This window comes from Homarus americanus, unplaced genomic scaffold, assembly GCF_018991925.1.
Source record: "Homarus americanus isolate GMGI-L3 unplaced genomic scaffold, GMGI_Hamer_2.0 scaffold18703, whole genome shotgun sequence".
Taxonomy (NCBI): domain Eukaryota; kingdom Metazoa; phylum Arthropoda; class Malacostraca; order Decapoda; family Nephropidae; genus Homarus; species Homarus americanus.
In genome coordinates, this window is record NW_024749779.1 from 6,952,864 (window position 1) to 6,971,616 (window position 18,753).

Sequence of the window (18,753 nt, forward strand, 5' to 3'; positions counted from 1 at the left end):
ACGAGATATTCCACACAGAACAAAGCTCGTCAGTATTTATCAAACTGTAAAACGTTGTTATGTTTTTATCACTTCTGGTTATCTCCCACATTGAGATAACAAATATACTCGTATATCTGATGGTTACATAGATGTCAGGTATCTTTGTGGTCACGATAACCTCTACATCTGATCAAACAATGTGTTATAATTTAGTTACTCTGATGGTCGTTATTAACATGTAAATCATCCTCATTACAACACCAAGTGTCTAATCACCCATTCAGTGAGACAAATAGTAATTACCCTTGATGTAAATGTTAATTATTTTGGGACTAGTTTCCACACTGCTCGTACATTATGGGACAGTGCTGACTAGAGGACTCTCACAGTGATGAAATTGTATTGCTTTATACGCTGAGAGATACCAGTGTGTTGGGAGGGAGGCGTGCCATGAGTGCCATTGTGTCATGTTTTAGTGTCAGTAGTGCTTTATACGTTCATAACCACAGGAAGCTCACTACGATTGAACATATTTATACAGTATAGTAAGAGTGGGGATCAAGTACACTGTGTAATAAATTTTCAGCATACAAGGAGGCAGGTCTTGATGGACTTCACTTCCCTACCCTAAAGTAAGGTACCGATTAAGAACGGTGGTGCTCTAGGTGTGAACCAACGACCCTTCGAACAAGAGTCAAGTACTGTATCCACTCAGCCGCTGCGCCACGACAATAGGCACTTACAGTGACACAAAGGAGAATCTCAAAAAAATGATCTGCTACAAGGTGCTGTCTTTGTTCCTTCTCTACCACCAAGGTATGCTATCATCAATGCTATTAGATTTTCATGATCATCATTTTCGTCATTTTAGTAACTGCCCGGTGCCTCTCGGCAATATTCATAGGCAAGTCCTACTCACTACCATCCCTTTAGTATTTCTTTACCAGTTTTAATATTCTACAATAAGCGACTCACGAATAGATTGAGTTCGAAAGGCGCATGTGATGTGTGTATTACTTTGTCAATACAGATTTGTAGAACTTTTATTGTGTGAGACTTGACCCTGATACCAAATTATGAGGTAAATTTTTAGTTCATTCTGCCTGATCTTAAAGGTAATACAGTGAATGGGCGATTTTCTATGATTTTTTAAGAAAAAAAAATTACTCTCACAAACTATTTTCTCTCTCTTTTACACACACACACACACACACACACACACACACACACACATATATACACACACCTTCCTACTATTTGAATTTGTAATTTTGCATCATGGTGACGATGGTGATCAGCATGTGGAGTGTTGTTGGCGCAGTGTCCTGATGGATGGCAGCTCTGGGAGGGTACAAATCAATGCTACATTCTCCTCACCCGCCCTGACACGAATACTTTTGATGACTCTATCACCCTTTGTCGTGTCCGTGGTGGTGACCTGCTGTCTATACCTGATAAAGCTACCAAGGTACTTCATACGACTTTCTTTGGTTATGTTTTCTAGTAGTTTATTTTTATCTATAAATCATATAAACAAATGACTATTGCACCAAGGAGTATATCACTCCTGGTGATTACACTAGATTAAGTTGAAGGTTGTTACTTTCTTGTGATTGATAGGTATTCCGGTATTTCTGTTACGTGATGAGGAGTTGTGGTCAACTGGATATGCTCTCGCTCTCTGTCCTGTAACTGGTTCGTACCCAGGGGTCTACCCAACGTGTGAAAGGGTATAGACTACCTATTTGTAGCTGAGGCACGGCAGTGGAATGCTCCAATACCCACACTGTTTCCAGTTGCACCTAAAAACAGATTAGGTTTACTGTGTGTTGTATACTCACTCTTCCAGATATGCCGGTAATTAGGCCTATTGGATCCACTTTCATTATTTTGACTATTTCGTATACTTAGTTTCATAGGCGAGACGGTAATACTTACTATTCACATCTAAAAAAAAAATAGTGTATCTTCTTGTACTGTAAGCAAAAATTCGTCTAACTCTGTCATGATAACTTTCCTTTTCTCCTGTAAACTTGGAAGAACTGGCTACGGAAAATTCTCTCGGCGACACAGCTTGAGGGGCAAGACGCGTATACATGGGTAGGTGCCAGGCTAGTGAACGACTCGTGGGTGTGGGTGGATACGGAGGAACCTGTCGACAACGAAATGCTGTGAGTAGTACCTGACTGTACTTGTATGGGTTCCAATACGTAAAATTAAAAAACAAATATGTCAATCTCTTGTTATCTAAATCCGATGGATGCCTTTGAAAATGTTATGTCACATTAAATTGCTCATTAGCCGTCAGTTTTGTGTATACAGGTAAATCCCCAAAATTATTATCAATTTTCATTCAAAGAATTAAAGGCATTCTAAGTTGAAGTTCAATAAATTTCATTATCGTTTGCATTACAGGCTTTTTATGTATGTGTGCAAACTAAATATTTATTTACAAAATACTATCAGAAGAAGATCTACTGCATGACTTACACGGTAATGGCGTCTGATGCTCATCCCTCCCATCAGTGTCCAAATACTGCTCCCAATTGAAGCTCACAAATAATAATAATTTACACAGTTTCAGTTCACTTATGTTAAATATTTCACTATGATTCTCCACTTTATAATATCTACAATTTATATCAATGTTTATAACTCTTAAAAGCTCTTCCTAGATATGTCACATTTATAATGACTCACGCATCCCAACACCACCATGTTACATGTGATCTACAAGAACAAATTTGTTTACACCCCCATAATATTTTCTCAAACTTTCTTCTCAGTAACTCACAATTTATAGAGTAGTCTCAATTATTTATAGATAGATATATCATCACGATCTACAATCATTAGGCTATTTTGCAATTAACTTTTAAAAATATAACGTTACAAATTTACTGAGATAACTGCATATGTATCTAGGTCTGTGAGTAACAGAACTGCTGACGTTATCTTGAAACTTTACCTAGCATTAGTGAGGCCACACATGGATTATGCGGTTCAGTTCTGGTGTCCTTATTATAGAATGGACATAGATTCTTTGGAGAGAGTACAAAGAAGAATGACAAAAATGATCCATAATATTAGAAACCTTCCATATGAAGAAAGACTGAAAAGCTTAGGCTTACATTCATTAGAGAGGCGTAGAGTTAGGGGAGATATGATAGAGGTGTACAAGTAAGTGGGATTAACAAGGGTAAAATGGAAGATGTTCTGAAGCTCAGTAATAACGAAATAACTAGAACAAATGGCTTTAAATTAGATAAATTCCGATTCAGAAAGGATATAGGCAAGCACTGGTTTGGTAATAGAGTTGTGGATATGTGGAATAGGCTACCGAGTGCTATAGTAGGATCGGGGACGCTAGGGAGCTTCAAGACGAAGTTGGATAGGCACATGGAAGTGCTGGGATGGGTGTGAAAGGGATCTGCCCTGCATGGGCCAGTCGGCCTCCTGCAGTATCCCACTTTCTTATGTTCTTATGTTCTAATAATACACAAAGTTTCCACAAGATATTATTCACTTACTTTAATTAACATACACTGAGCCACAATATACCAGGACTCAGCACTACTGATCTTCAATCACTACTCTTCTCCATACAATACATTAGATTACTTTACCAAGATAACATCACTATTCAATGATTTCTCACAAACTGAGATATTAAAAATTACCATGTTCTTATCTGTCCTATTCTCTTTCATCTTTCATAGGGATGACTAAACTATTTCTGCTACACATAAGAACATAAGAACATAAGAAAATAAGGAGTCTGCAATAGGCCGGTTGGCCTGTGCTTGGCAGCTCCTGTCGAGAGTTACTACCACTCTCTATCATCCATGAATATATCTAGCCTCCTTTTGAAACTTTCCAGCGTTCCAGCACTTACTACAAAGTTGCTAAGCTTGTTCCACTCGTCCACCACCCTATTTGTAAACCAGTTCCTTCCTATCTCCCTCCTAAACCTAAACTTATCCAACTTAAATCCGTTGTTCCGAGTCCTATCCTGCTCGGGTATTATAAGAACTTTATCTATATCACCTTTATTGATTCCTTTCACCCACTGGAATACTTCTATCATATCTCCCCGCACTCTTCGTCTTTCTAGGGAATGCAATTTTAGTTTCTTTAACCTATCCTGATATGGAAGGTTTCTAAGTCCCGGAATCATTTTCGTCATTCTTCGCTGCACCGACTCTAGTGAATTGATATCCATTCTATAATAAGGGCACCAGAACTGAACCACATAATCGAGGTGCGGCCTGACTAGCGCAAGATATAGTTGCAATAAGACCTCTGCACTCTTATTACTTACACTTCTAGATATAAAATCCAATACTCTGTTTGCCTTATTTCGAACATTAACGCACTGTTTTCTAGGCCGTAGGTCCGGGCTTACTAGTACCTAGGTCTCTTTCATAAGTCGACTTCTCAAGGCTGATGTTGTTAAGGCTGTATACATTGACAGTATTTGTTCTTCCAATATTAAGTACGCTGCACTTGCTGGTGTTGAATTTAATTTGCCATTTTTCAGACCACCCCTGCAGTTTATTTAGATCCTCCTGTAATGAATTTGCATCCTGCCCTGAATTAATCTGCCGCCCTATTTTGGTGTCATCCGCAAACTTGCTTATGTCACTGCTGATCCCAGTATCTAGATCGTTTATGTAGATTATGAACAAGAGTGGGCCTAGTACTGACCCCTGGGGAACCCCACTGGTTACACGACCCCACTCAGATTTAACACCATCTACGCTGACCCTCTGCATTTTATCGATGAGCCATGATTTTATCCAATTTAAAACTTTCCCCTCGATACCATGAGCCTTAATTTTTCTGAGAAGCCTCTGATGCGGTACTCTGTCAAATGCTTTGCTAAAGTCTAAGTAAATAACATCGTAATTTTCGTTATTATCTACTACCTCGAAGACTTTCCTAAAAATGTCAGCAGATTTGTTAGACAAGATTTTCCCTTTGTAAACCCATGTTGAGAGGCGTAGATTAATTTGCTTTTCTCTAAATGCGATCGGATGTTATCTGCTATAATTGATTCAAGAAATTTCCCCACTACTGACGTCAAACTGATCGGCCGATAATTTGACGCTGATGCTCTGTCTCCCTTTTTGAATATGGGTACTACATTTGCCTGTTTCCACAAGTCTGACACAACTCCGGTGTCTAATGATTTTGTAAATAAGTTTACGAGGGGTCCGCTAATCTGTTCCCTACACTCTTTTAAAACAGAGCCGTATTGTTCAAGCTTTGAAAGGAGGATGGCATGGTCGACAGTATTGAAGGCTTTAGAGAGGTCCAAGAATATACCGACTGTGAACTGACTGTCATCAGAGGAATTTAAGATGTCATTAGTAAAGGATAGCAGAGCACTCTAAGTCGACCTTCTAGCTCTAAATCCAAACTGGGAGTCTGTAAAGATGTTATTGGCATTGCAGAAGGAATTTAGTCTATTACATGCTAGCTTTTCCAGTATCTTACTCAAGGCTGGGAGGACTGATATGGGGCGGTAGTTCTTGAAGAGACCTTTGTCCCCAGATTTTTTATATGCCGGGTGGACTTTAGCAATTTTCAGTTTATCAGGAAAGACACCACTAGTGAAGGAGGAGTTACAAATGTGTAGGAGAACAGGTAGTAATAAGTGGGCCACTTTCTTAATGATGCTCATTGGTATATTGTCTTCGCCTGCTGCTTCATCTTTGGACATTTTTATGATGGACAGTAATTCATCTGCTGTGACAGGGGATAAGAATAGTTCATTTTGCTTCTGTTTTGCAGGTAGGCTCTAAATTCCTCATGGTGATTAGGGATGCTCTCTGCAAGATTTTTGCCAACATTAATAAAATATTCATTGAAGTGGTTGGCAATGAGGGAGGGTTCCGTTATAACCGAATCGTTTATCATAAAAGCTGAGTGGGGGGCCGAAGGCTGAGTGTTCCTGTTCTGAATAGAATTTATGACATTCCAGGTTTTCTTACTGTCGCCTGATGCTGACTGGAGCTTATTTGTATAATAGTTACGTCTGGCATTTCTAACTGCTTGAGTTACTCTATTTCTGATACTTCGGTAAGCATCACCGAAAGTTATGGGTCTTTTTGCAAATTTCCTTTGGAGTTTGTGTTTTTCCTTTATCATTATCTTAATTTCGCTTGTGATATAGGGTTTGGAAATGGATACAGTTTTCACTGACTTAGTCTTGAGCGGGAATCATTTATCAAAGCAAGCATTGAAGATGCAAGAGAAGTTACTGCTGTTCACGTTAGGGTTGTTGGAGGCATAGACAAGATTCCAGTTAGCATTCATTAGGTTGTTTTAAAAAAGGAGTATGCTGTCGGTGCAGTAGTCTCTGTATTGAATTGAGACTGTACTAGACCTTTCAGGTCTTGTGGCTGTTTTATACATGGCAAAAACTGGGAAGTGATCTGAGATATTGTTATAAATAATTCCACTGGCAGAGGTGGCAGTTACTCTAGTGGGTTTGGTTATAGTGATGAAGAAGAGTTTAGAATGACAGGTAGCAAGAAGGTCTAATACTGAGGTGTCGGTTTTTTATTTTAATAGATCAAGGTTGAAATCTCCTGTGATGTAGCAGTCTTTCCTCTCTGAACTTATGATAGAGATCAGCTTCGAAAATTTACCATGAAAATTCCTTACATTAGTGTGGGGTCTTCTGTAGATTATCCCTACTAGGATATTTCGTGTGTCGTTACGTAATTCAATGAAAACACTCTCCATGAACTCCTCCTGAACCTTTAAATCACCTCTTACAGAAGTGTTATACTTGATATCAACATATAGGGCGACACCACCACTGTGTCGTGACGTGTTGACGCAGTGTCTATTATAATTAGGAATGTTATACAAATGGTCAATATCGTTAGTGAGTTTGGTCTCACAGAATCCAAGTACATCAAATTTGTGGGCAATAGAAGATAAACACTGATCTAAAAAGGTATCTAGATGAAGAGGAATACTGCTGATGTTATGGCTAATCAAGGAGAAGGAATGAGGTAGTAGGAGACTAGAACTAAACTCGGGGGAATCAGGAAAGTAATAGTTACAGTTTGGGTTGGTGTAACCCAGTGAGTTTTGTAGAAAGACATCAGGATCGATATGAGGGAGTATTGTGTCGACACCATGGGTAAATGGGGTGTAACACATACGATCTAGCACATCTAAGGGAATGACACTAGTATCATTATTGTGGGGTCATTGATACTGATTAAGGAACAGTAAAACTCAGGGTCACTGAGGTGTGAAAAAGGAAGATCTAAGAACATTATAATAGTGGGGGGGTAACGTACTCACAAGTGCTACAACTAACAGAATTAGGATGACTGTTGAGGGTGATTCCCAGATGGAGTGGGAGGTGCTCCTGTCACCCGGGTTTGAGGGTTGCTGGTTTCCACCACAGAGGGTAGACGTGTAATACTTGAGTTGGCCGACAGGGGGGGGAACTCCGCAAGTGATAGCGACAGTGGCTGGTTCCCCCTCGGTAGGGAGGGGGTTCTCGAGCGGCTTGGGGGTGTTGGTACAGCGGGTGGGTGAGTGGGCGGGTGTCTACTTGCCCAATCCCTCACAACAAGAGTTTTATGATTGAACGTCACGTGTTTCCCTTGTTTCCTGGCTTCTTTAAACTGGTCCATTTGCTGTAGGCGGGCTTTAGTCGTACCTGGGCAGAGATCCTCATTGACGCAGATAGTAATGCCTTTCAGTTTACTGCGTTGATAAAACACTTTGTCCCGGTCAGAGGGGGGCGAGAATTTTGTTATGATGTCGCGGGGGCGGGAGGAGTTGGGTTTCCCGACGCGTTGAACACGGTCAAACTTTACTTCAGGAAGTTGAAAATGTTCATTAAGCAAGCGTGAAATTTTGCGTTGGGATGACTCCCAGTTCTCGTGGGTGTCTTCAGGGATACCGGCAATCCTGAGGTTGTTTCGCCGCCCCATGTCATCCACATAATCCACCCGGTCTGCTGTTGTCGTTAGTTCCGCTTGGAGCTTGGAATTTTCCTCACTCAGCTGTTGAACTTGGGTCTTGAGTGTTTGGTTCTCTTTAGCTTCAACGTTCAACTTTGCTTGTAAGTCACTTATTTCCTTTTGCGAGAACTCCAAGCTTTTTTAATCTCACTTAGCTCGTCAGTGAGACGCCGGTCAGCCTCTTCTAGCTTCCTGGTGGTCTCGTTATTCATTTGTTGTATGATGTCCTGTATGAGAGTCCGTTGGACTCCCATTATCACATAAGTCAGCTGTTGTTTCGTGAAATTGGAATTTTTGATACTAGCAGCCAAGTTAGACACATTGGAGCTAGTAAGGGCTGAATAGCTGGCAGTGTGGAGACGGCTGAGTTGTGGTCAGCTGGGTGGCCTGGTGGGACGGTGGGGGAGAGTGTGAGGGGGTGGACAGGGCTCAGATTACAAGCCCTGGCACTGAAGGGAGTTTGGTGGGCCTACACCTCTCTTGGTAGTCACAGATTCACCAGTAAATTGACAAATATATCTACTTAAGGGGATCACAGATAGATATTGTACTGGTCACGACACTCACTAGTCACTCACGAATCAGATTTCCTAGAAATGAGACTGGGTACTCCTGGAAAGACCCTGTTTTTCGACGAAAACACGGAGCTCCCACACACACGTTCCACCTCCACGCTATTGTTGACGGTGTAAATGGATGCGGTTGACGTGTCCAGGATGTGTTGGGAATAATGGAAGGGATATTGACGTAGTTGTCGCCGCAGGCCGTGGGATGATGGCAGCGATGGTAAGTGTGCTGCCTTCACCACCTCCTCCACGCTCATCAAACTGTCTTGCTCCCTTCGTCTTAACCTGGTCTGCCATCGTCCTCTTGGTAAGTAAAGTAATTTTAAAATCATATAGCAAATCCAAACTTAGTTATATTTTAAGTCACTCATATTAATTACCGATATATCAAATAGCTATCAACTACATTAGGAGAATATATTATACATGACACAAATACAGTATTAAATTAAGTAGTTTATCACTGAAATACAATGCCATAATATTGGTGCATCACACTATGACTCTTATATTTCCCTACAGTGATATTGTTCAACTTTAGGGGATAAGGATAAGATATATATTTGTAAATAAACGAAAACAATAAATTTTTTGCCTGAATGAAGAGAATTAGATTTAAGACCGAACAAATGTCTCGGGGTTGATGAGGATGGTGTGGAGTAATTATTCTCTCACCAGGTGTACCAGAGGCGTGTGACCACAGTAAAGGCTGGAATCAGATCGGTGACTTCTGCTACAAGGTATCTTGACATGTTGTAGAATTAATCTAAATATTTGTCGATATTCATTATGTAGTCTTTGACTAGTCAGCACTGTGTGTGTGTGTGTGTGTAGAAATTAACATGAGTCATGAGTTAAAAATTATTAACATTGTTCTTATTGGGAGCGAATACTGGTATAGTGTCTCACTGATATCTGGTGTCCGCAGAGTTCGGGAGACACTGCGTCATGGGCCGTGGGTAGAAGGGGGTGTGTGGAGCAGGAGGCCAACCTCTTGACGATCACGGGCGGACAGGAACAGCAACATGCCTACGACTTCGCCCTCTCTCTCCATGACAAAGTCTGGATTGGCCTTGCCGAGACGGTAAGGTCAATGAACATCTAGACCTGTAAAAAAGAAAGAAAATTCTTTTATTTTGTTATTTGAAAATGTCATCTAGAGAAGGTATACATGTATTGTGTGGGAATACAGTATATGAGTTGTATGCGTTAGTGGAGGGGGGAGAGGGTACTTATATCTATTCCTTATCAGAATTGTTCTTCATACTGGACAGAAACACCCAGGAGAGTGGAGATGGAGTGACGGCACAAAGGTTAACTTCACACACTGGAGCCACGCACAGCCAGTGTAAGTATTTGTTACTTTTACGAGGGAGGACCGCTGGTGACTTGTTTCATCTCCTCATTGTTTCTGGTGAATTTTTTTTTCATGGGTCCAGTGTTAGTATGGTAGGACACAGGAGTACCTGAAGAAAACCTGCATTGATTACTAGTGTCACACCTGATAACACCTTTTCAATGTCCTACCCGGTATGGACCCTATGACGCAACAGTGATAGACAGACACGTTACCTCTCTACACCCAACATATTCAGCCATCATCAATATTCTCTAACCAAAGGAATGTGGCGGTAGAGGTGAACCAAATTTACACAAAGTTTCTTAATATTCACCAGAAGATATAATTAAATTTTCAGTAGGAGTCATAGTGAAATAAAATAATATATACACACAGGTGAAACACTAACTATATAATTATTAAAATCACACAACCTTTTATGCATAACAGTCTGAACCTTGTAGGATGTGAGATCGGATGAAAAGACGTTGTTTAGGTTAGGTTAATGAGGAATATAAGTATTAATTAGTTAAGTAATTATTATTATTTTATTTATTTATTATTATTATTATTATTATTATTATTATTATTATTATTATTATTATTATTATTATTATTATTATTATTATTATTATATTTTCACCCCCAGGCCCTGATGTGGGTCATTGACCTGTGCCTGTGGGCTAATCCCGTAAAAAAAAAATTCATGTAACATCTACTGTACCGTACAAACTGTTTAAAAGAGGCTTGCACCTGTGGAATCCACTCATTCCATACGATACAATAAGGACTAACAAGAGAACGGAGGGATTCAAGAACCTTGCGATTTTGTCGCTCATCGATCTCGCACTTCAGCAAAATAAGCCATAAGGAAAAATGCATCGCCGATACCGACGCTGACGATGACTAGATGACTTCTGGAGTTATCGTTGGAAGTAGCACGAAAATTATGAACCGGGACAGTAATAGATGACTGGAACACAGGTTTAGATAAGTCGTTGAGTCGTTGTAGACACATAGATAGCTACCAGTGATTGATGGCAGGAACTAGTTCCCGTGAACTGATTATTGAGGTCAGTGAACACGTAATTGAAAAACTTAGGTAGCATTGTCGGAGATCAGTTGTCACGTAGTATTATCGGGGTGATAGAGTAACATGTGGCAGACCGGGAGGCAAGGTTGGTTGAGGCGGCAGGCAGAGACCAGTGCACGGTTGACAAGACGTTTTTAGCAGGGAAGCGAAGGTCACGCCATAGAATTTAGATTTCAGATGTCAGATTTGCCCCGCGAGGGAACTAGTTTATTGAGCACCCACTTGCAACACGCCACACACTTGTCTTACAACACTTGCGAATTCTTGAGGTCAGCTTCGTCCGCACCTGTCGTGAGGCTGGTCCACACACCCCTGTTGGGATTATGGGTTATTGTAATAAATAACTGGATGTATACTGTAGAGGTGTAAACTGTCTGGTAGCCCAAAGCTTTCTGGTCGGTGTTGTAGATGCTGGTCTCTTAGCTTGCCTCTATATTATACACTTAAGTATAAAAAGAGGGCGTTTCCACGCCGTCAATCCGTCGCTTAAGTAATCCACGATCGGAAGTGATGTGTGCTGAGACTATGACGTAGTTAAGGATACGTGATTTAAGGTCTGTGATTACGTCTGGCTGTCATCAGCAGATGGAGAGAAGTCGATTCCTGAAATTAAAGTAAACTGACACAACAGCTGTTTAAACAATATGTACTGTACATGTTACATGATGAAGCTTATAAAACATTTAAAGTCTACTTTGTGGAATGAAAGTGTATCACTCTATGAGAGATAGTTGACTATATATATATATATATATATATATATATATATATATATATATATATATATATATATATATATATATATATATATATATATATATATATATATAGTGATATATATATATATATATATATATATATATATATATATATATATATATGTGTGTGTGTGTGTGTGTGTGTGTGTGTGTGCAAGTAAATCACTGTAGGTGCAGGTGATCGGTAGTATGCTGATAAGGAAGAAATGCTTGTATTCACTCAGTGAGTACAGACTGTCTGTACTCACCCCTGAAGATGTGAATTACACGAAAGCGCTTGGGAACTTTCGTGTTTTTCCTTGTATCAGCATATATATATATATATATATATATATATATATATATATATATATATATATATATATATATATATATATATATATATATATATATATATATATATATATATATATATATATATATATATATATATATATATATATATATATATATATATATATATATATATATATATATATATATATATATATGGGTGTGTGTGTGTGTGTATTTTCCAGTTCCCTAGGTGGCTTTGGAGCAGCCGTGGTGAACAATGTTGATATTGACGGAAGATGGGAAGTAGAGAGAGTCACAGACAACTATCACTACATCTGTAAGAAGAAAACAGGTGAGAAAGTGAAAAGAGATAATGAGAGACTAACAGGTGGGGTCAGAAAAAGAAAACAAAAGAGACAAGGTGCCGAAAAATCAAACACAGCCGATATTAATTAAACTGTATTGAAATTCAGTACTGGAGGCTCTCTTCCTCACCCAATTCATACGAAATCCACCTTTCTTCTGCAGACTGCTAAATACCGAGCTGTGTTTCGCAACAAGGGGTATGTATCTTTAATGAAGTTCTCTTGAGGCTTCAGGCAGTGTTGAGTTGCAACTACGTTGCTTCTTCTTAATTTTAACGTAATAACAAAACTATGTTCCTTGTGTTTTTAGTCTGTCTTGTCGCGATGGTTGTGTAAGCAGCTTTGGGTAACTGGAGGTTGAAGAGCAATAGCTTTCTTTGCCTAAATGTCTGACAAAAATGACTCCACTATGATACGTTGTCACTCAAATTATTAAGTTTATGCTTTACTTTGACAAAGTCAGTGTTACATAAAATTAATTGTCATAATACAATGTAATATAATCTTAGTTTAGATAAATTAGTTCACCAGGTGAAATAATCCGATGGCAATCAACACTCACGAGACTAATTTAGTTGTACTAGTAATAATGCAACACCTCTACTTATATTTTTATACAAGTGAATCATGATTTATATAATTTACAGAGAAATCCATGACATACCCAGGTAAACAAGCGCATTCAACAATAAATTAGTACACAAGCCCACCATTGGCATCTACGAGGGTGCTATAACGTTCCCGGTGGGCAGTCGCTCAGGCAAGATTTACAAATAACTAATCATCCGTGGAATTATATAAAATAATATCCACGTCAGGGAACTTAGTCCAATTCCATTTTTATGCTTCTCAAGGAGGGTGTGTGGCTGGATGGGAGGAGTTCGCAGGAGCCTGCTACTACTTCATTACGGGAAACGACGACTTCCTTGTCTGGGAGGATGCGAAGGCTTCTTGTGAAGACATAGGAGCATCCCTCGTTGTCCTCGAAACCCAGGACGAGGATATATTCATTCGAGGCCACATTCCCGAGACTGAAAGCATCTGGCTAGGTCTTTATAGTAAGTTCCTTAAGTAGTTGCTTTGTTCCCGATGAATGTGAATTTTTGCTGCGTTGTGAGATGGTAATTGCTTAGTGAGATGTAAGCTATGAGTGACTTGGTTATATCTCACGGCCTCACCTTTACCCAGTTCACAACTAAGAATAAACCACACGACTATTGTGACGAGGCTAACTTAACTACCGAACTACCATAACTACCAAACTACCATAACTACCAAACTACCAAGATACCATAACTACCATACTACCATAACTGCCAGGCTACTATAATGTCTTCAGCTATCCCGACAACAATTCCACTTAGAAGTAATAACCACCACCTCTACTAGCCTTTCTTACTATAACAGGCAAACCCAAAGAGGAATTCTACTGGATGAACGGTGCCACCATCGCTAGCTACAATTTTTCCTTCATGAAACAGGAAGACACCCGCATCGCCCTCAGCTCTAACTCCTCCAAGTGTGTCTTCTTCCAAGTTTCAGGTGAGTGCTAGTTATTCCAAGAAGAGTGGTTAAAGATGAAATGTACAAATGCTACTAGGTCAAAGAATAACTGGCTAGGGTCCTCAAATCACGCTTGAGAAGTAAAAGGGTGTACAGATTCATAAACATTTGGTATAGAGATAAAATACCATACATGACAGGTAAGAGGGCAGAGGCTGAAGATGAGGGCAGAAGATGATAATAGACGAGATTAATTTTTTTAATGAGAGGTCATTGGTCACTGTTCATATAGGTCAAAATCTACATATACGGCTGGTTAATGAGTACTTGATGCAGCATATTTTTAAAAGACCCTTAATTGTCCACTAAATCTAAGAGATGTCTTATTATACTGTTCCGGCAGTATGGGACAAAGGACTCCAGAAGAATTCCTCTTGGGTACCTGTTGACTGTCAGGAGGCCAAATTCTACGCTTGTGAGGTGCCTGCTGGAACTTCTCTCTCGCTCGCTCCTCCTTCTGGTTAGTTGTTTAATCTGACCTTTTTCACTAGTTAATATTGATTTATGAATATTTTTTTTCTAATGTACATAATTTATCATTTGCAAAGATTCTACAGGGTGGTCCATTAGTTGTACCCTCTATACTGCCTGTGAATGTTTTTGTTTTGTTTTTTGGGGCGGCAACTAAATATCTCAATACAGGCAGAAGGAAATGTTGTAATATTCTCAGGGGGGAGAATAATTTGAATTTCAAGGGTCAAGAAGCTGTTCTCTCTAACCAAATCGGGGATAAAAGTCTGGTGTTACTTTAAAATAACAATTCAGCTGATATTATAGACACCCCGAGACACAATTAAAACATTCATAAAGTATAGACAATTGGAAATACACTTCAAAAAGTATCTTCACCGTTATGTCAGATGAAATTCAAAATTAACACTGCCACTCCCGTTGTCTCGGTAGGGTTGTCAATATCTTTCGTCCATTGTGTCATAATGTCTAACACAAACTTGAAAAAATACTTTTTTGGAGCGTGTTTATATTTCCAGTTATCAACCCAGTATCTAGAGCTAATATGCAGTACTCACTGAAGAACACCACCAAGTCAATGTACTGTACAGCACGGCAAGGCACGCAATATATAGATTCACTGCACTGAAGTTAAACAACCCATGACGGTACACTGTAATTTCCGTCCAGGAGCATTTACCACCTGTTCCAGAGAAGCCGTTAGATGTCATCACATTTAATATATTTTGAACGTGGATATCCTACTTGCAGGTGAACATGTAGGAAACCTAAACTAAAAGTGTTACTCTTCATATGTTGTCATTTTTACCGTATATTCTTATGACCCTAAGCCTATTACACTAGCCATATTATAGCAAGAATTTTACAAATTATATAAAAGTTTTAGGCAATTAAAATATAGGCGATGAAACTTCTGCTGTAATAAGTTGTGGTTCATACTATACACTGTGTAGATGGAGTACTCACCCCACTCACCCTACCAGAAGACGTATATTGTTCCACTCACCCTACCAGAAGACGTATATTGTTCCACTCACCCTACCAGAAGACGTATATTGTTCCACTCACCCTACCAGAAGACGTATATTGTTCCACTCACCCTACCAGAAGACGTATATTGTCCCACTCGCCCTACTCATCCCCCCCCCCGTAGACGTGTACTGTCAAACTCACCTCATCCCCCCCCTCAGTAGACGTGTATTGTGCCACTCACCCCATTCATCTTCAGAATAGATATGCACTGCCCTATTCACCCCACTCATCCTCCCAGAAGACGTGCATTGTCCCACTCACCCCACTCACTGTCATAGTAGATATGCACTCTACGACTCACCCCACTCACCATCTCAGTAGATATGCACTCTACTACTCACCCTCCCAGTAGACATGCACTGTCCCATTCCTCACACTCACCCTCCTAGAAGAAGTGTACTGTCCCACTCGCCCTCCCAGCAGACATGCACTGCCCCACTCATCCCACTCATCCTCACAGTAGACGTGCACTGTCCCCGGGGATGGCTCAAATATCAGGGCCACTGTTACCTGCCTAGCTACCAGCAGGTGACTTGGTCTGAGGCCCGGGAGTCCTGTGAGGAATTTGGAGCTGATCTCACGTCCGTCTTGACTTGGCAGGAGCAAGACTTTATTCACAGTACGTATCGTATGGACATACAGTAGCTTATCTTAACTACAGAAAGAGAGAGATTACCACATGTCGATGATAACCATTTACAGTATACGGCCTAACTGTATACTGTATATCATACAACTATATAATTTAAAAGTATAATTCCACTTTATGATTCTTTCTCTCTTGTTAATTGTTAACGCCCGGACTTTTGGACCATGGTTTCCTAAGCATATATATATATATATATATATATATATATATATATATATATATATATATATATATATATATATATATATATATATATATATATATATATATATATATATATATTGGTACATAATGATTTTTCCTTGTAAATTAAATAATAGGAATATTTTATGGACACTTGTCTTGGATGACGGAAAAACATTTCCGTACCCGTAGACCAGCAGGCGGCGAGTGGATGGATAGGGCTGCAACAAAAACTGAGTGACAGAAACTGGGAGTGGAGTGACAGTTCGCCTGTGAGCATAACTAATTGGGAAAACGGTAAGTAACTCGTGTATATAGAGGCATCTTAAGAACCCACTTGTAAAAAACGTCAGAAAGAAGTCAATTTAAACAAGTCTAAGAGGTTAATAAAAAAAATTATTTGGAACGAAAAGAAGGAAGTTAAAATATAAATTGTGATTATTTGTGTAGTTACAGTAATACTCTCGTGACGAGCCTAAGTCTTGAGGCTTACTGAGCTGAGTCAAGAGTTTGTTAAATATTGATATAAGCCTTTTCATTAGGCACATGATAATTAATTTTTTTTTTAATTTTCCTTTAATAGATATAATGTTAATCCTTACGTCTTTAGGAAAACACGACAGAATGCTTCGTCACTTAGTAGCATCAGATATTAAATTGTATAAACATTTCTTATTCCAAAGTCTATTAGGATAAATAATTATCAAAAGCTCAACGTTTTTGCCATAGATCCTTAATTGGGTTAGTTTAAAAATAATGGGAAAGTATGACGAATATGGGTTAACAGTTAATGCTGTAAAGACGAAAGTAATGGTTGTTTCAAATTTTTAAATAAATAATAAATAAAAATTCTGGGAGGCAATTGGGAACTTAAACACGTGAGAAACTATGTGTTTTGGGGAAGTGACATTAGCTGTGATGTGCGAAAGAAATATTAACAAGAATAGGTCAAACAAACACTACATTTACTAATTAATTTAAAGCACCTAATGAAAAGGACAATAACTTCATTTTGAAAAAAATAAATGTTGCTTAAATGCTTTATATGGGAAGAACTACTGTATGGGTCAAAAGCGTGGACACTTTCAGCAGACACCTGAAGGAAATTGAATACCTTTGAAATGTGGTGTTACAGGTGAATGCAAGAATAAGCCATACTGATAGGAAAAAAGAGAACTATTTAAAATGCACAGAGAAACACAAATGAGATACTTTGATCATATAATTAAAAATGAGGGGATAAAAACAGAAATATTAATGGGCAAAGTTGAAAGTAAGAGGGCCAGTAAAGGCAGAGACTGGGTTGGGTGAGTGAATGTATGTTGTGTTGTCAAAGTAAGAGAAACAATTGAAACCCTACAATTGTGTGTAAATGAGACAGAAAGTCAGATCAGCAACCTGGGACTTGATCAAAGGTTTTGTAATGCCATATGGCAGCAGGGTCTACCATTAGAGGACACATTATGCTTCCAATATCTTCCCAAGCGGTAGTACCTCCCTGTTTGATAGCTGCCCACTACCTACTACCTAATAGAAGTTTAATATTGCTGTTAACTCGTACAGGAGACCATGGCGGCTCGGAGGGGTGTGCTGAGTTACGGAAGGCGAATGGAAAGTGGAGAGCAGCGCCTTGCCAGCTCCACAAGGCATTTACCTGTAAGAGACGGGCCTCGAAGTTTCCATTTGATCCCATCACACACCCAAGACCACACGTCCCTGAAGGTAATGGCTTTTGTGTGCTTGTGCTCTATCTAATCTGTAAGGGAAAGAAAGAAAGAAAGAAAGAAAGAAAGAAAGAAAGAGAAATTGAGACTGGTAATGTCCTGGCCATCTGCACCTAAGCGTTGTTGCGTTTGGTCAAATCAAGACAGTGATATGTCACTCAGATATAGGCCAGGACTCGTAGCAACGGATTTAAGTGGGATAAGTTTAGGTTTAGGAGGGAGATAGGAAGGAACTGGTTCACAAATAGGGTGGTGGACGACTGGAACAAGCTTAGCAACTTTGTAGTAAGTGCTGGAACGCTGGAAAGTTTTAAAAAGAGGCTAGATAGATTCATGGATGATAGAGAGTGGTAGTAAATCTTGACAGGAGCTGCCATGCACAGGTCAACCGGCCTATTGCAGACTCCTTATTTTCTTATGTTCTTATAAGTGATATTGAGCTCACTCCCATACAGGCGTCTGTACTTCAGTAAGGTGTTGGGAAAACAAAGATTCCTTGTACAAGCTTCGGTTATCGGCCACAGAATACAACAACTGGACTCTGACAGTTATTGTTATATTGTTATTACGGCGCTTCAACAACTAAGGTCTTTAAGCGAGTAACAATTACACTAATTATACTATTACATCAACAATTAAAAATTATGAGATCTAAATCTATCTGTGTGTGATAGACAACCATCCTTCAACATATATTGACTTTATTTGACCCATTTGACCCTCATGCATGAAGGGGGGGGGGAACTAAATAAGCA

General features: G+C 39.3%; 1 protein-coding gene across 1 annotated transcript in view; it reads left to right on the top strand.

Annotated features, from left to right (window-relative positions):
* The first annotated feature begins 340 nt into the window (after positions 1-340).
* Positions 341-18,753, top strand: part of LOC121853842 (macrophage mannose receptor 1-like) — a 58,129-nt gene continuing 39,716 nt past the window's right edge. Inside the window, exons 1-14 of the mRNA XM_042348216.1 lie at positions 341-798; positions 1,281-1,450; positions 2,023-2,153; positions 8,743-8,852; positions 9,224-9,285; positions 9,474-9,629; positions 9,820-9,893; positions 12,254-12,363; positions 13,231-13,434; positions 13,784-13,918; positions 14,283-14,399; positions 15,906-16,061; positions 16,467-16,571; positions 17,838-17,996. Of these exons, the coding sequence (XP_042204150.1) occupies positions 753-798; positions 1,281-1,450; positions 2,023-2,153; positions 8,743-8,852; positions 9,224-9,285; positions 9,474-9,629; positions 9,820-9,893; positions 12,254-12,363; positions 13,231-13,434; positions 13,784-13,918; positions 14,283-14,399; positions 15,906-16,061; positions 16,467-16,571; positions 17,838-17,996 (1,735 nt within the window). The 5' untranslated portion in view covers positions 341-752. The remainder of the gene's footprint in view (positions 799-1,280; positions 1,451-2,022; positions 2,154-8,742; positions 8,853-9,223; positions 9,286-9,473; positions 9,630-9,819; positions 9,894-12,253; positions 12,364-13,230; positions 13,435-13,783; positions 13,919-14,282; positions 14,400-15,905; positions 16,062-16,466; positions 16,572-17,837; positions 17,997-18,753) is intronic.